The sequence below is a fragment of the Peromyscus maniculatus genome, chromosome 9 (assembly GCF_049852395.1).
Source record: "Peromyscus maniculatus bairdii isolate BWxNUB_F1_BW_parent chromosome 9, HU_Pman_BW_mat_3.1, whole genome shotgun sequence".
Classification (NCBI taxonomy): Eukaryota; Metazoa; Chordata; class Mammalia; order Rodentia; family Cricetidae; genus Peromyscus; species Peromyscus maniculatus.
The window spans coordinates 55,262,539-55,279,079 of NC_134860.1; the positions used below are offsets into that span (position 1 = coordinate 55,262,539).

General features: G+C 43.3%; 1 protein-coding gene across 2 annotated transcripts in view; it reads left to right on the plus strand.

The window, feature by feature from the left end:
• Positions 1–16,541, plus strand: part of Ift88 (intraflagellar transport 88) — a 106,759-nt gene that overhangs the window by 39,912 nt on the left and 50,306 nt on the right. For both annotated transcript variants that reach the window (XM_076545090.1, XM_076545089.1), the window contains exons 15-17: positions 9,047–9,146; positions 12,567–12,653; positions 14,192–14,378. In XM_076545090.1, coding sequence (XP_076401205.1) covers positions 9,047–9,146; positions 12,567–12,653; positions 14,192–14,378 — 374 coding nt within the window. The remainder of the gene's footprint in view (positions 1–9,046; positions 9,147–12,566; positions 12,654–14,191; positions 14,379–16,541) is intronic.

Genomic DNA, 16,541 nt, shown 5'->3' on the forward strand with positions numbered 1-16,541 from the left:
GTGGCCAGTCTGGGCTACATGAGACCCTATCTCAAAAGCCAAAAGCTTCCCCCACCCTTTTTTTTTTTTTGCTAGTTCTCAGATAACAAGAAAGTCAAGTGTAAATTTGATTTTAGTAGCTTGAAAAAAAAGTATATATTCATAAAATTACCTTATATAATCTTTAAAAAATTATAATTTGTAGGAGCAAAGGAAGACCTAGAGGAATGTACAGTTCACCTGGGCATATACTGAGGACTCTAAGGCCTTGGACCTAGGGGACTGTTGACATATTGTCCTGTTGGTAACAGCCTCTATGGGCCAGGCTGAAGGGGGGTGGCAAAGCTTTCCTGGGGAGTCAGAGTGATTGGTCAGCATGTGCAAAGACAAGCAACTGCAATTTCCTTCTCCAGTGCTTACTGCCTGAGACTGATCACCCACAGACTTCCTACCAAGACTAGCCAACCCCATGTGCTCTACTGTACCTCTTAAATGTGTCTTTCCTGTCCTCACCATCTCTAGTCAGGGTTCCAGGACTCAAACCTTGCAGGATTTGGCAGTGATTGACATATACATACATACATACATACATACATACATACATACATACATACATATGTATGTGTGTGTGTGTGTTTATGGGTGATTATTTTATATCCATGTTATAATATACACATGTAAGATATATTTGTCCATATAGCTTTTATATGTACATAAATATACTTGCAGATAGAGAGAACTTAGTGGACAATACTCTTTGGAAACAACCTTAGAGTTTATGATTGATATTAAAGACTTTCTCAGGCCTCTGTCTCTGAACCTGCCATTTGCCCACCATCTTGGAATCTGTTGCCATATTCCGTCTGAATTCAGGAAGTCCGGGAGGCTCTGAGCATCTTCTGTCACCCTGTGATATGCTGTTGTGAAGAGAACCATAAGGAGGACACTGGGTGTCCAGAAGGCAGAGATGGAGCTAGTTAGTCTTTGAGGACCCTCTGAGGGGTGTGATGCAGGATGACCACACAGCCTGGTGTCCTTGGGGCACTGCATAGCCAAACCTGAGTTGTTCTCCAAGTTGGAGTGTGAATTTGGGCCATGAAATATATCAGAAGTCTTAGTCCACAACCTTCTAGAAAATACCTGGGTCCAGGAGGTGAGTGAGATGTGTAAAGCATAAGAGAATTAAAGGAAGAATTTGGGGAAAATTGTCTCCTACTTTGGGAAGAAGATGGTTTGCACAAGAAAACCTATGGAGATTCTCCTGCTGTGTCTCAGTGGCCAGATTTGAGCACATGCATTGGAACCCTTTTCCTAACCTGTATTCCTGCTCAAAACAGTAGACCATGTCTGCATCCTTAAAGTGGCTAGAGGCAGAGAAGGTTCCTACTTCACATGTGGAAGAGGAGAGGTGGGGTACCCGATGACGACATTATTTGTACACTTAATGTAATAAAGAAATGGAGTGAGAGACAGAGGGCAAGTGGGAATTACCACGGGGGCTGAGGGGTGGGTGAGAGTGAAGTAAGGCTGCACACAGGCGGGACTCCGAGTCATGTGTATGCGGGGAAACATTGCACGTGACCGTCATTGTTGGGTTCTGCCTTTTGCTCCTTTCCTGCACTTCACTAACTGCTGTGATTAAGTCACAGTCTTTTCAAGACATGACAGCTGTTCAGTGTTTGGAGAACTTTGAAGACTTGGAATTAAATAAAACATTTAAATTAAGCTATTTGATATCTGTTCTGTTTATATATCATTTTAAACAGACATTCCTAAGAAAGATGCCAATCAAGTCTTCCATTTAATTTAGTTTCTTGGGCAGTTCTGTGTTTGTATGTTTAAAATTATCCAGTTAAAGGGAAGCAGTTTTGAGGTCCAAAGACTACTTTCTGTTCATTCAAACCAGCTTTCTGAAGCTCATTTCCACTTAAAAGGTTTTTCAATGGTAGCCGTGGGGTTGTATTTTAAGTGGTTACTAGTTTTGCTGTGAAACATTTTAGCCCATTGAAATCTGAACTATGCAGATGTGGAACTGAGCAAGGGGGATCCCTGCGAGCTCTCCTGCCGGCAGGGAAGTGACCCATGTGAAGTAAACTTGGTTTAGGTCAACTTGGTCAGGCTAGATCAAACTTCGGGAATCTGACGCCAGGAGATTCATTGTAGGCCTATTTAAACACAGTACAGTTTGGAAAAGAGTTCAATAAAAAAGGCTACAATCATTGCAGTTCCAGGTGCACAATGAAGACTCCCTTACCAACAACATTCCATACTGTATTGTGTTGATAATCCTATATAGACACACCGTCATTACCCCAGGCCTGGGGTTCAGGCTTCCCTTTGTGCTATGAAACATGACGCATGTGTCTTTGATGTATCACCAGAGTATCTCCCCTGCTCATTCCTCCATCAACTCACAACCTTGGCTACCTGGAACTGTATTTTGCTTCCACAATTTTTTCTTTTCCTGACTGTTATAGTGTTGAATTCATATATTATATAGCTTTCTCATGTTAGCTCTGACATGTAGTAGCATGTCTGTAAGTTTCTTCCACGTATTTTTGAGGTTTGCTACATTTTAATTCTTAGTAACGTTTCATTTTACAAGTATCTACTCATTGACCATCCAAGGGCACCTTGATTGCTTCTAAATTTTGGCAGCTGTGAATAACACTGTTAAAAACATCCATGGGTAGGTTTCTGTTTGAACATAAGTTTTCAACTCTTGAGTACACACCAAGGAATGTAGCAGCCAGGTCATTTTGTCAGGCACTGCCCACTGTCTCCAGAGCACCTGCACCACTCTGAATCCCCCAAAGCAGTGTTGCTCTACGTCCTTGCTAGAGTTTGGTGGTGGTGTCTTGAGTGTTGTCTTTTCTAGTCGATGTGGAGTAGTATCTCATGTGTAATTTCCTGGTGAAATCAAGCCTCTTTTCTAAGGCTTTCTTATTTGCCAAGTGGTCATTTTATATGATCAGTTCTTTGCTAAATTTCACTTTTATAATTATTTATTGGCTGTACTGGGGATGGAGCCCAGTACATTATACAGGTTAAATGAACCATCACCAGCCCTTGGATTTTTTCATTTTTTTTTCTTTGAGTCCCTGTGTGATTCAGGCCGGTCTTGAACCCACTGTGTAGCCCAGGCTACCCTGGAACTTTGAGTCCTCCTGCCTCCTTCTGCATCCAAGGATTGCAGGAGCACACCATCCTTCTCAGGCCAGTTTTATGGTTTTTGTTTATAATTGTTTGGTTTCAGGAGTCCTCTACATATTTTTTGTTTTAGTCCTGTATCAAGCAAGTGCTTCACAACTATCTTTTTCCACTCGGTAGATTTTCTTCTGAACTCTTTTGACCTGGGAGGGGATGTGCTTAGAATGTCACTGCAGTCAGCAGATGAGGAGAGGGAGAGGCAACACCCTTGTATTGTGAGCATTCCAACCCATGAACATGATACATGCCTCCATTTATTTAAATTTCTTTCAGTTACACATTTTAGTTTTAAGTCTAGTATATCATTTGTTACATTTGTCCCATTTGGTATTATTTTTGTTGTAAATATCTCAGTTTTTAAATTGAATTTTTTTACTTGTATTGCTGATACATAGTCATATAATTTTTAATGTATTTTTCTTTTACCCATTGACCTTAACAACTTATCTTACTTTTTTTTGTTTTTGTTTTTTTGTGTTTTTTTTTTTTTTCAAGATAGAGTTTCTCCATGTAGTTTTGGTGCCTGTCCTGGATCTCACTCTGTAGACCAGGCTGGACTCAAACTCACAGAGATCCGCCTGGCTCTGCCTCCAAGTGCTGGGATTAAAGGTGTTCACCACCACTGCCCGGCTCTTTTTCACTGTTTTTAAGAAGTATGTGTATGTATATGTGTGTATGTGCACATGCTGGTGCCCATGGAGGCCAGAATTCCCTGGAGCTAGAGTTAAGGGCTGTGAGCTGCCCAATATGTGTGCTGGGAATAGAACTCAGGTCCTCTGAAAAAGTAGTATATTCTTTTAACCCCTGAGCTATCTGTCCAGCCCCCAACAATTAGTTTATTAACTTGAGTAGCTATCTCTAAATGCTCTTTGAATATCTACACTTATGCCATCTACAGATAATCATTTTTCTTGTTGACCTTTATGCTTTGCTTGTGGTGTGTGTGTGTGTGTGTGTGTGTGTGTGTGTGTGTACCGCAGGAGTCAGGAGACAGCCTTGGATGTTGGACCTCACCCTCTGAACCCTTTTGAGACAGGTCTCTCTTGTTTTCCTTCCCGCTGTGTTTGTCGGGTTAGCTGGTCCTCTCTTGTGTCTTCCTCCGATGTTCTCAGAGGAGTGCTGGAGTCGCAGATGCTCGCACTGCCCATCTGGCTTCTAGGGATTTGAACTCATGTTTTGGTGGCAAGCACTTTCCCCTCTGAGGCGTCATCTCCCTGGTCTGTTTGTTGGTTTTTGAGACAGAGTTTTCCTGTGTATCCTAGACTGGCCTCAAACTTATGGTCCTCCTGCCTCTGCCACCACGCCCGGCAGAGCTCCTTTGTCCTAGAAGGGCACCCATCCATTTCAGTGGTGAGGAGAAGTGGTGATGTAGATGGTTTTGTCTTGTTTCTGATCTCAGAGAGTAAAGCTTTCAACAGTGTGCCATCCTCATAGGTGGGGGCATTTTACCTCGTCATTTTCAGATAATCACTAATGGCTTGTATTGTTCAGCATATTTTTTGTGAGCCCCTCAGACATTGTATGTCTTCTTTAGAGACCTGTCTCTTCAAGTCTTGCTATTTTAGAATCGTGTTGTCATGTTGTTGTTGAGTTTTAGGAATTCTCTGGATCTAGATAGTAATACCAGCTGTGATTCACAAATAGTTTCTCACATCTTGTGGATTGCTTTTTTGCACAAGCTCTAATTTATCTGTTTTTTCTTTTCTTTTATCAGCTGTGCTTCTGGTGGCATATCCAAGATATAATTGCCAGCCAAATGTCTTGATTTTTTTTCATATTTATTTGAGGGGAGGGGCATGAGCATGCCACAGTGTGCACGTGGGGGTCAGACTTGTGGGAGTCAGTTTTCTCTTTCCACCACATGGATTCCCGGGATAGAACTCAGGTTGAGGCTTGGCAGCACATGCCTTTACCTGCAGAGCCTGCTCACCAGCCCTGTCTTAAGACTTTTGCCTTATGTTTCTTTCCAAGAGTTATGTGGTTTTAGGCCTTACAGTTAGGGCTTTGATCATTTTTAAGTTAACTTTCGTAACTGAATTAAGTCAAGGTTGGACCCAGCCTCATTCTTTAGCATGTAAAATGCTAGTGTTCCCGACACTGTTTGTTGAGAAACTGCTGGTTTTGACACCCTCACCTACACCATTTGACTGTATGTATATGTATCCCAAACAACCTGACCCAGTACAAGAGAACTGGGTCCAGTATGCTGTAAGACCAAGGACAGATCTTCAAGGATTACACAGAGTACCCTTTCCGGGGATGATGTATTTCCTGAGAGAAGCATGGTCTGAGGTGGTTGCAAAATCGCATGATTTGAGTGAGAAATTTGGAATTTATAAAGTGGTCAAGACAAAAACCTTCTTTGAAGCCGGGTTGTAACTGGTTTCAGTTAAGCAGATAGTAAAGAATGAGGTCAATTCCTGGTGCTAGGGTCTGCTTTTAAAGTTCCATACATATATCACACTAATGGAATTGCTTGTCACATGCTGGAAAACCACACAGGGAAAAACATGATGCTCATTTAGGAGTGCAATACAAGTTGTTCCCCTGACAGCTTCGTTGGTAATAGTGATCAACAAAACCATGACTGATTGTCTCTAACCTCTTACACTTTGTGTTATTTCTGTCAGGTGTTTTCATTCTGAAAAAGTTTTATTCTAACAAGGAATTGCTATCAATTATTTTCCAGGAAGAGTTTAACCAGTCTTCCTTGTCATTTATGATTTAGTATCATATTCAGAAAGCCAACAGCCACAACAAAAATAAATACTTATTTATTGAGGCTAGTGATAAGTCAAAATTTTTTCAGTTTCTTTCATTCAAGAAGTTTACAGTTGAACTAAGTTGACAAATAATTATATCAACAATAACAAAGAAATCTAAGTGATTATTGCCCTGACATAAAGTAACACTTTCTAGGGCACTCTGCTCGAACTTAGTCGGAGTGCCTAATTTATAAACTGGGGCCACAGAAATCTTGTATTGATATCTGGTACAGATAGATGTGGAGGGAAGGAGAACATTCTAAGGAGAAAGAAGAGTAGTCTCAGTGTTCCAGATGCCTGCAGCCCTTCACACATATATTGCTTAAAATACCTAGATCTTAAAGTGGAAGACCCCAGACTCCTCCAGTTTGCTGAGGACCCTTTTGATCTCACCCATTGTGTGTGGGTGTGGGTGTCATGGTGTGCATAGAAAAGTCGGAGGACCACTTTGTAAAGTCCGTTCCCCTTCCTTTAGGTTGGGTCTCGAAGTCAGACCCAAGCTGTCAGGCTCGGGCAGCAAGAGCTTTAACCACTGAGCCATCTCACTGACCATCGTCACATTCTTTATCTGTGTCCTTCAGACTGTTGTTTGTGATGAACTGGTCCAGTTCTGTGTGCTGTGACAGCAAGTAGTGGGAGCTGAAGAGCTTGAGAGAGCCTCCTCCCTCTGCTGCATTCAGGGTGCAGTGTGAACCTGGACACACCTCACAACAGGGTCTGAAATGTCCCACAGCTTTGTGCCCATTAAGTCGGTCACAGGATTGAGTTAAATGTAAGACAGCTAGTTTTTGTGCTAAGAGAAACAGAAAGTTGCTTTGTGTAGAAGCCTCTAGACAGTCTGTGTTGGACATGTGAGGAGAAAAGTTTTCAGTTCAGCATTTCTGCCTCTTACTGTCCCTTATATCTGTCAAATCCCAAAAACTTTTTCTAAAACTCAGTGTTGTATTGTAGGCTCACTTGTTCAGCTGCCAGCTCTGCCTGTCTTCTCAATGTTCTGTCTAGTTCAGACTTTGTAGTCCCAAGCATATCTTCTCTTTTAACCTGTGTTGTTAACGTGTATTTGCATGTCCCATCCTGAATTGTCCGTCTGAGGCAATGATACCACTAATTAACCAACTGTCTAAGCCAGAAATCTAAACTTAGCTCCATGGCCTTTATCTCAGCAGCCACACATCAATTCTGCCTCCTTTTCTCTCAGAATGACCTGTATGCTCTTCTGTGTGCTGTCTAGGTTCAAACCTCTCTGTTCAGAACGCATTCAGCCTGTCTACCTATCATCTGACGGTAGAGTAATTTTTCTGAGTGCAGAACTTGCACCGACACTCAGTTTCTTACTGTCCTCAATCCCTGTCTGGGACTTTGGGAGTACAGTGAGCATCCTTGTCTCGCTCTCCAGAGGCTCTGAAGGATGTGGCTTCCACCTGCTTCTCAGGCCATCTCCCTTTCCACTCCCTGAGTGCTTCCCGCCCCATGTAGCAATTGAGTCTCTTGAGTAGGTCCGGCTTGCTGGTCCTCTCCATCTTTAGATGTGTTGTTTACCCACCCTAGGATTCCTTTTCTTTTCTCAAGTCGTTCATGCTTGTTTGTCCTCCAAACTGAGCTGCAGTGTCTGTGGAATTCCTTTGTACAGAGCTTGCTTTACTGTTCTTTCCTCACAGGGGAGGGACAGTATTGTGTCACTCTTGCAGCCCCTGTACCAAAAATAATGTCTGACGTGTAGTAGACGTTTAATAAATATTTGCTGTGTATACCTGGGTTTCCAGATTATTCTTTTGGAACTCAAATTTCATGAGCCTTGTCTCCAGATGGGGTAGAGTGCAGAAAGGGCCTCCAGTCCTCTGTCCCTGTTTCAGGCAGATAGACACTTTTATATATGAGGCTTTTCAGGAAAAGGTTCTATGAAAGAAAGGGATTCCTTGTTTTGAATTATGGTCTAGGCCACTGAACCATACCCTTAATGACAAATATTATTTTGCTTTATTTTATTTGGTTTTTCAAGACAGGGTTTCTCTATATAGTTTTCGTGCCTATCCTGGAACTCACTCTGTAGACCAGGCTGGCCTCAAACTCACAGAGATCTGCTTGGCTCTGCCTCTTGAGTGCTGGGATTAAAGGCGTGCACCACCGTGCCTGGCTCTTTTGCTTTAGTCACTGAAGCAGGTGTAATGAAACAATCTGTTTCCTGTGTTGTTTTTCTTCTTTTTGGGTTTTTGTTTGTTTGTTTGTTTTGTTTCGTTTTTCAAAGCAGGGTTTCTCTGTATAATAGCATTTGCTATCCTGGAACTTACTTTGTAGGCCAAGCTGGGCTTGAACTCACAGAAATACGCCTGCCTCTGCCTCCCTAGTACTAGGATTAAAGGTGTATGCCACCACTGCCTGGCTAATTGTTTTTATTTAATTTTTTTTTGAGACTGGGTTTCTCTGTGTGGCCCTGACTGTCCTGAATCTCGCTCTGTAGACCAGGCTGCTCTCAAACTCATAGAAATCTACCTGCCTCTGTCTCCTGAGTGCTGAGATTAAAAGTGCCCAGCTAATTCTTTTTTAAAATTGACAAGTGTTTTTGTTTGAATAAACATGGCCCTCATAGGCTCATACATTTGAATGCTTAGTCACCATGGAGTGGCACTATTAGAAAGAATAGGAAAAATGTGGCCTTATCGGAGGAAGTGTGTCACTGGGTTGGGCTTTGAGGTTTCAAATGCCCATGCCAGGCCCTGGCTCTCTCTCTGCCTGCATGTAGCTCTCACCTACTTTTCCAGCACCACACCTGCCATGCCTGTTGCCAACCAGCCCACCATGATGATAATGGACTAAGTCTCTGAAGCTGTAAGCCAGGCCCCAGTTAAATGCTTTCTCTTGTAAAAGTTGCCAAGGTTATGGTGGAAAATGATGGAGGATGGCAGCTGACCTTGACCTCCGGTCTACATATGTGCATGCACACACATGTACATGTGTGCACCCAACAGATGGGTGCATACGTTGCGCGCGCACGCACACACACACACACACACTTGGAGAGAGAGGAGGAGTGGGGTCAACAACATGGATAGTGAAATGAAAGCAAGTTCCCCTTTGTCTCACCTTTCTCATAGGTGTGTGGAAGTGGTGAAGGCTTCTCAGTACGTGGAGCTGGCCAACGACCTGGAGATTAACAAAGCAATTACATACTTGAGACAAAAGGACTTTAACCAAGTAAGTGCAGCGGCATTTCTCAGGTCCGTTGGTCCAGGCAGTGAATACAGGGAAACTCCTTCTAGAATGTTATTGAAGTGCCCTACCCCTGAGCTCTACCCCACCCATAAACTCTGACAAGTTTTTAATATGTTGGTTCTGTTTCTTAAAATATAAATACTTTCCATATAGAGCATATTCTTAAAATACCAAACCTTGTGCTGGTTGAGGCCTTGAAATCCCCAGACTGCTCTGCAGAGAGCTAAGACATGTAGAAGCTGGTGTGTGCAGGGAGCCCAAATAGCATCTGATGGTCTTGTCTCGTCCTCTCTGCGCAGCTTCCTTAGAGGCTGTTTCGAGTGTTTTCCTGTGATAGACACTGGCTTGGAACCCTGGCTTCCCTCACTGGCAGGCTGCTATCTTGTTGTCTAGGGGTGGGGTGGAGTATTTTGTTCCTTTCGGTGCTCACTCAAGTAGAGCAGAGCTGAGACAGAAGCAGAGGATTGCAGTTTTAAGAAGAGGGGATACCAAAAGAGAGCAGGCAGAATGGCCATGGTTTCCTAGTTCATAAGCTGATGATGGGTGTCCTATGTACCTGCAACTCAAAACTTCATTCGACCCAGACAGCAAGGCTCGGGGAAACCACAGCGTCTTTTCCACACTGTCCAAGCCTGTGCTTTCTCTTTTCTTCCTGACTGAAGGACCCTCCTCTTGTCTGGAAGACAGGAGAAAGGAGTAACTGTAGAGACTGGGGAGAACACCCTTCCCTCAGAGCATGCGAACAGAGTGAAGCAATCCTGTGTTCATGGTCGATAGGCTGCAGTACCAGGAGGTGGCTAATTGTGTGGATCCATTAGCCATCCTTAAGTCTCTTAGTGTTTACAAAGCACTGAAGACTTCCAGAGAGTCCTCACATCTGTCCTTTCACTTTATCGTCACACCAGGGGGCTGGAGAGACAGCTCAGAGGGTAGGAGCACATACTTCTGCAGAAGTTCTGAGTTTGGTTCCCAGCACCCACATCTGGAGGCTCACAGCTGCCCGTAAATCCAGCTCCTGGGGACCTGACTCTCCTGTGGACTCCTAGACCACCTGCACTCAGATGTGCATAACCACACAAGAGCACACATACACAAAATTAGAAAAACAATCAAAATAAGTCTTTTTTTTAATGCCACTGTCAGCCTCGGTGGCTCATGCCTGTAATCCCAGCACTGGGGAGGTGGAGACAGGAGGATCAGAAGTTCAAGGTCATCCTCAGCTATTGGTGAGTCTGAGGTCAACTGAGTGCCATGAGACCCTGTATCAAACAAACAACCTCTGCAACCCCCGTTGCAGTAGAACCATACGATGTGACACAAACTGGTCTCTGTTACCTTGCTGAAGTGACCTTGGGACCTGAATAATAATTTATGAATATGAAGTATACTGTTATAGATGACACACTGTATAAAATTTTATTTATCTCTTTTATCTTGGCATTTTAAGTTTTTTTTTTTTTTTTTTTTTTTTTATTTTTTTTAAGAACAGGCTAATAGTGCATTCCCATAGTTCATGTTTTAGAACTGTCCATCCAAAACTAAGCACTCTTGGTGCTGGAGAGCTGGCTCAGCAGTTAAGAGACTGGCTATTCTCCAAAGGACCTAGGATTCGTTCCTAGCACCCATGTGGCAGCTTACAACCATCTGTAACTCCAGCTCCATGGGATTTAATGCCCTCTTCTGGCCTCCACAGGCACCAGGCACATAAGTGGTAAAGACATACATGCAGGCAAACACTAATACACATTAAAAAATAAAATTAAAATAAAAATAAAGAACACTCTTAACCTCTTCGGTTAAAATTAGCCCAGATCTTGTTATCTCCTGTTTTTTTTCCTGCTTGTTTGCTTGTTTGCTTGTTTTTTGGTTTGGTTTGAGGGGGGAGGGTTGTTTGTTTGGTGTGTGTGTGTGGTTGCTTTGTTTTTGAGACAGAGTTTTGCTGTGAAGCCCACTCTGGCCTCGAACTCACTGTGGATTCTCCTTCCTTAGTGTGAAAAGGCAAGATGTGGTGTTAGGATGTTTCTTTTCTAGTGTTAGACTATCCTAGAAATGACCAACAGTTTTTTAAGGTCATTGAAACCCCTTTGAAAGGGTACTAGCATACTTATATGGGAACCAACATTGTGAGATTTAGTGTGTTTGTTTGTTTTGTGATGTGAGATATCAAACCAAGACCTTTATACATTCTAGATAGGCACTGTACCTCTGGGCGACACCGGTAGCCTTGGAATCCAGTATTTTAAAAATTCTCATTCTAACCAAATTGATCATCGTGCTTACTGGTACGACCTTGGACTCCAGCCTCGTGTGGTACATTCCTCTGGTTAGTAGTCAATTGAGTGGATGGTGGCATTAAAAGCAGGCAGGAGTTTTGCTTGGACACAAGTGATGCCATAAAGTAGAGACACCAAGATGTCAAACATAAATGTATTTTTTTAAAAAGGAAGAAAATAAACTCCACTATCCCTTTTCACCTATTCCTTCTCATATCAAAATAATTTCTAGGTTGGATAACCATGTACTGTTCATGTAGGGTGTCTAACTGTTCTATATCCTGTTTAGATAGCATTATATCAGACTTGGCAGGTGGCTAAACATGTACTTCCATATCTCAGGACTTGAAGATGGGGTTATATTTACCTACTTTAGATAATATTTTGGTAACATTCCCAGAATTGTTTTCTATTATTGATTTCGAACTCTTTGGCCATCCACTTTCCTCCTCCTCTGAGCATCCCAGTTACATTTATAAAAGCCCTTTTCCTGTGCTCGCCTCTGTCTTGTGTCCTCTTTAAAGAACATTTTTCTTAAAATATATTCATCCTTTTTCTGTACTTTATTCAGAACCTTTTGTGAGATCTTGGTCTTCAAGTTCTGGTTACCTCAGTAGCTCTCCAGTGCCTTCCAAGTTGTTATAGTGTTTATATAACTTTTCGGGTTGTTCTCTGTTGGAAAATGGCCCATAGATTAGTCTGAAATAGCTGTAACCAGAAGCCCTAGAACATTCTGTCAAGAAGAAGTTGGACTGAGTTAGGGAAAAGTTTTGAGGTCCTCATCCCAGCATAATGGAGGGTGAAGAGGATGCTTCTCTGATTCACGAGGCTCGGTATTCACAGTGACCCTTGCTGGGGCTTCAGTCCTTCTTCAGCTCTGTCCAATCAACTTTTAAATCCCTCTGTCTGCTCCTAAATTCAGTTGTTATTTCTTGGTGTCGGGCTTGTCTTTTTCTGTTTGATTAATTCTTTTCTTGAATGAAATTCTCATCCTGCCAACTGTCGTCTTGAACTTACGGCTGCACCATCCTATACCCTCTGTCTCCCGCTCCACACAGCCCCTTCCCCACCCAGACCTTTGGATACCGCTGTACAGCAGTGGTAGTCATCTCAGACATTCTGTTTCTAGGCTGTAGACACCTTGAAGATGTTTGAAAAGAAGGACAGTAGAGTGAAAAGTGCAGCTGCAACCAACCTCTCCTTCCTGTATTATCTGGTAGGTTTTGCTTTTTTACCCTGAGTTGTTTATGGGGTAGTTTTGCATTGCCAAATTTCTGCCTGAGCACGCAGCTGAGGAAGGGCCTCCAGAGAAGACTGGTGCATGGGGTAAGTGGAGTGCGTACGCTGAGGACCGACTGTGACCAGTGCTGCCAGGGCCTGAGTCTGCAGACGTGAGTAAGAAGCCTGGCTCTAAGAGGTGAGGGGAAAACAGAGAATTCTGGGCTGGCAGCTGCAAGACCATGCTGAGCCAGCCCTTTCAACCCATCGTGTTAGTGATGGAGAAAGTGGCATCTCAGGTGAAATGACTTAGGACGGGGTTGCAGAGTACCATCTGTAACAAGCATTCATTGAGTGCCTACTAGGTGCCAATCACTGGGACTCCTGGAAATAGGTGGGCGCCACTTATGCCAGTTGCCTTCCAACTACAAACTTGATTTGCCCTTTGCTCAGCCGCAGAGAGCGGCTCCCTCCCACCTCTGCAGGTCCCACTGAGTTCCCTCCTCTGCAGTCCTGCACAGCAGCCTCACAGCTCTCCTAAGTTCGGTGTGTTGTCCACAAGACAGCTCTTCACAGCTGCTCTCCACTTCTTGGGACCAACTTTTATATAAGCCGTAGTTCAGAGTCCACACAAAGACTCACACATAGACGCTCACAGCAGCATTATTCATAGCAACCAAAAGGTGAATGGAAGCAGCATGAATATGTGTCAGTGACACAGGGATAAACCTGTGGTGTTCATACGTGGACGTTAGTCAGCCATTGAAAGCACAGACCACTGATACATGGTACAGAGACCTTACGAACCACCAAGTACAGGAAGCTATACACAAAGGTCCCGCTTAATATTCAGTGTCCAGGATAGGAAGGGAAATAGAAAGTAGAATACAGGTTTCCAGAGACCGAGAGAAGAGGAAGTAGAGCGTGGCTGCTGATGGACACAGGGCTTCTGTTGAGGGAAGAAAAGTTCCCTGGAATGGGGCAATAGTGAAATGTTTGCCACTGAGTTGGGCATTTTAAAGGGGTTCTCACTGAGCTGGCCTGGCACAGAAGGCCATGTCCCAATGAAATCAAGGGGTCCACGGGCCTCATGTGAACGATGGCAAGGGCCTGATCAAGCTCTCGACTGCGAGAGGAAGAGAAAGCAGTACCCGGGCAGCAGTGCCAACGCCTCGTGGGTGCCGCAGCCAGGTGCAGAGCAGGGGACGGCTGAGGCCCTCCAGCTATTTCCGTGCCTCAGGTGGGAAGGCGGCTCACAGCAAACGAGGACACGGGGCCTGGGCGGTGAACGGGGACCGCCTACGTACAAATACTCGTGTTATCAAGCCAGGAGGCGAGAGGAGCCAGCCATAGGAACTTGGCTGCTTGAGCTTGACAGCTACAAAGAGCCTGTCAAAACCAAGAAATGTCAACTATTTGCCTCTGTTCATCTTCCTGTATAATCTCGGGAAGTCTGTTTATCGTTTCTGTAATCTCAGAACTCTCTGAAGAGACTGGAAATTTAGACTTGAAGTTTGTGTATCTTTCCTGCTGTAGGAAAATGAATTTGCCCAGGCCAGCAGCTATGCAGACCTAGCTGTGAACTCGGATAGATACAACCCATCAGCTCTCACTAATAAAGGGAACACGGTTTTTGCAAATGGTGATTATGAGAAGGCAGCTGAATTCTATAAAGAGGCCCTAAGAAATGATTCTTCTTGTACTGAAGCACTTTATAACATTGGTAAGTTCAACACGGCAAATTGTATTAAGGAATTGTTGACATCTTTAAAAAAATAACCCATTACTGGGCAGTGGTGGTGCACGCCTTTAATCTCAGCACTTGGGAGGCAGAGGCAGGCAGATCTTTGTAAGTTCAAGGCCAGCCTGGCCTACAGAGTAAGTTCCAGGAAAGGTGCCAAAAGCTGCACAGAGAAAAAACCTAAAAGAAAAACCTGTCTCAAAAAACCTAAAAGAAAAATTAATAAATAACCAATTATTCTTAGTGGAGTTAATGATTCAAAAGCCATGCTATGTAAAATTTGGATCAGCATTGTTATGTTGCTCGACTTTTCTAATATCTATATCTACCACAGTTATAAGACTGACTGTGTCCCCAAGTTTTTGATGACATGAGATGATATTTTTAAATGTTTCCCAAATAGGAAAAAAAACCACTGATTTTCCTTTTTAATTATGAAAAGTGTCAAATATACAAAAAGTACGTAGAGGGTGTTTAGTGCCACAGTTTGACACATTTTAATGTTTTGCCAAATATGCTTCAGAAGTTTTAATATTTTTCCTATTTTTATTTTATGTGTGTGGGTGTTTTGCCTGCATGCCTATCTGTGCAACCCTTATGTGGCTGGAACACACAGAGACCAGAACAGGGTGTCAGGTCCCCTGGAACTGGAGTTACAGGTGGTTGTGGCCACCATGTGGGTACTAGGATCCAAACCTAGGTCATCCGAAAGAGCGGCCAGTGCTCCTGACCACAGAGCCATCTCTCCAGCCCCTCAGATTTTGGTTGTATTATTTGTACTGTTATAAAACATGAAGGCTCATCACCATCTCATCCCCTTTCTATCCTCACAGGTCGCCTGATATGGGCACTGTTGCTTCCAAGGTGTTGCATATATGTCTGTAATACTGGGGCTGGTTTCTTTGTTTATTGATGTTTCTTTTAAAATATGCTTCTCTTTGCATGTGTTGTTTGATTATGAATTTTGTTTGTATTTTTTGGTTTCTTGTCTTTTTCTCATTGTTTCTCTTTCCTTGGATGTCTGATGCTCTTAGACTATTTCCTGGTGTTTAGCAAGTTGCAGATAAAAGCTGAGTCGGGGGCTGAGGAGATGGCTGTCGGTAAAGTGCTTGCCACACAAGCAAGAGAACCTGAGTTCTGATCCGCAGCACTCACTTAAAAAGCCAGTCAAGGCAACGCATGCCTGTAATCCCAATCGTTTGGTAGGCAATGAAAGGCAGAGGACCTGGGGATTGTCTGGCCAGCTAGTCTAGATGTATTGGTGAGTTCTAGGTTCAGAAGGAGACCCTGACTCAAAAAAATAAGGTAGAGAGTACTTGAGGAAGATACCCAGCATAGATCTCTGGCCTCAACATGTATGTGAACGCATGTGCATGCACACATACATGTATATATCACAGAATAAGGAAAAGATTAATAGGATCTGTGTTCGTTAGTGAGAATACATAGTTAATGCTTTACATAAGCAGCCAATCTGGCCTGGTCTATTTAGTTAAGACTGGCCTGTCAGTCAGTTGTCTGCCTAATAAAAGGAGAAAGACTCACTGCCAACCCTGGAGATGAGGTGTGGGACTAGGGAAGAGGTAGGGGTTGAGGCACGTCACTGAGAAATGGCAGGAAGGGACTAAGGATGTGACGTTCAAGATCTGGAAAGGGTTTTACGGCTTAGGGAAGAGAAGAGCACAGGCCTTCCTAGGGTAGCTCAGTCGCCTACTTAGAGGCTTTTTTACTCTATAAATTTGAGATTTTTTCAGACTCTTACCGCTTTATTTTTCCTCTGTAATTTAAAAGTAAATTTTGAATTTTTAAAACATTTTATTAGCAAGTATTAATCATACATAACGGGTTTTATTATGACATTTGCATGAACATAATGTATTTTATCATATTTACTTCCTCTGCCCATTGCCCTCTTGTGTCCACACTCCTGCTGACCCCTTTCCTCTCCCTAACCAGCTCCCCTTCCACTCCTGTCCTTTGGATGTTTTGTAATGAAGTAAAGAACTACCCTTGTCCCTCTCATGTGCAATCAAGCAGTCCCAGCACAGTTCATCACATTTATCCCTTCATCTCCACTGCCTTTAAATGTCCATTAAATTTTACAGCTGGATCCATATCTGAAGTACTTATCCCATCCTTTGAGTC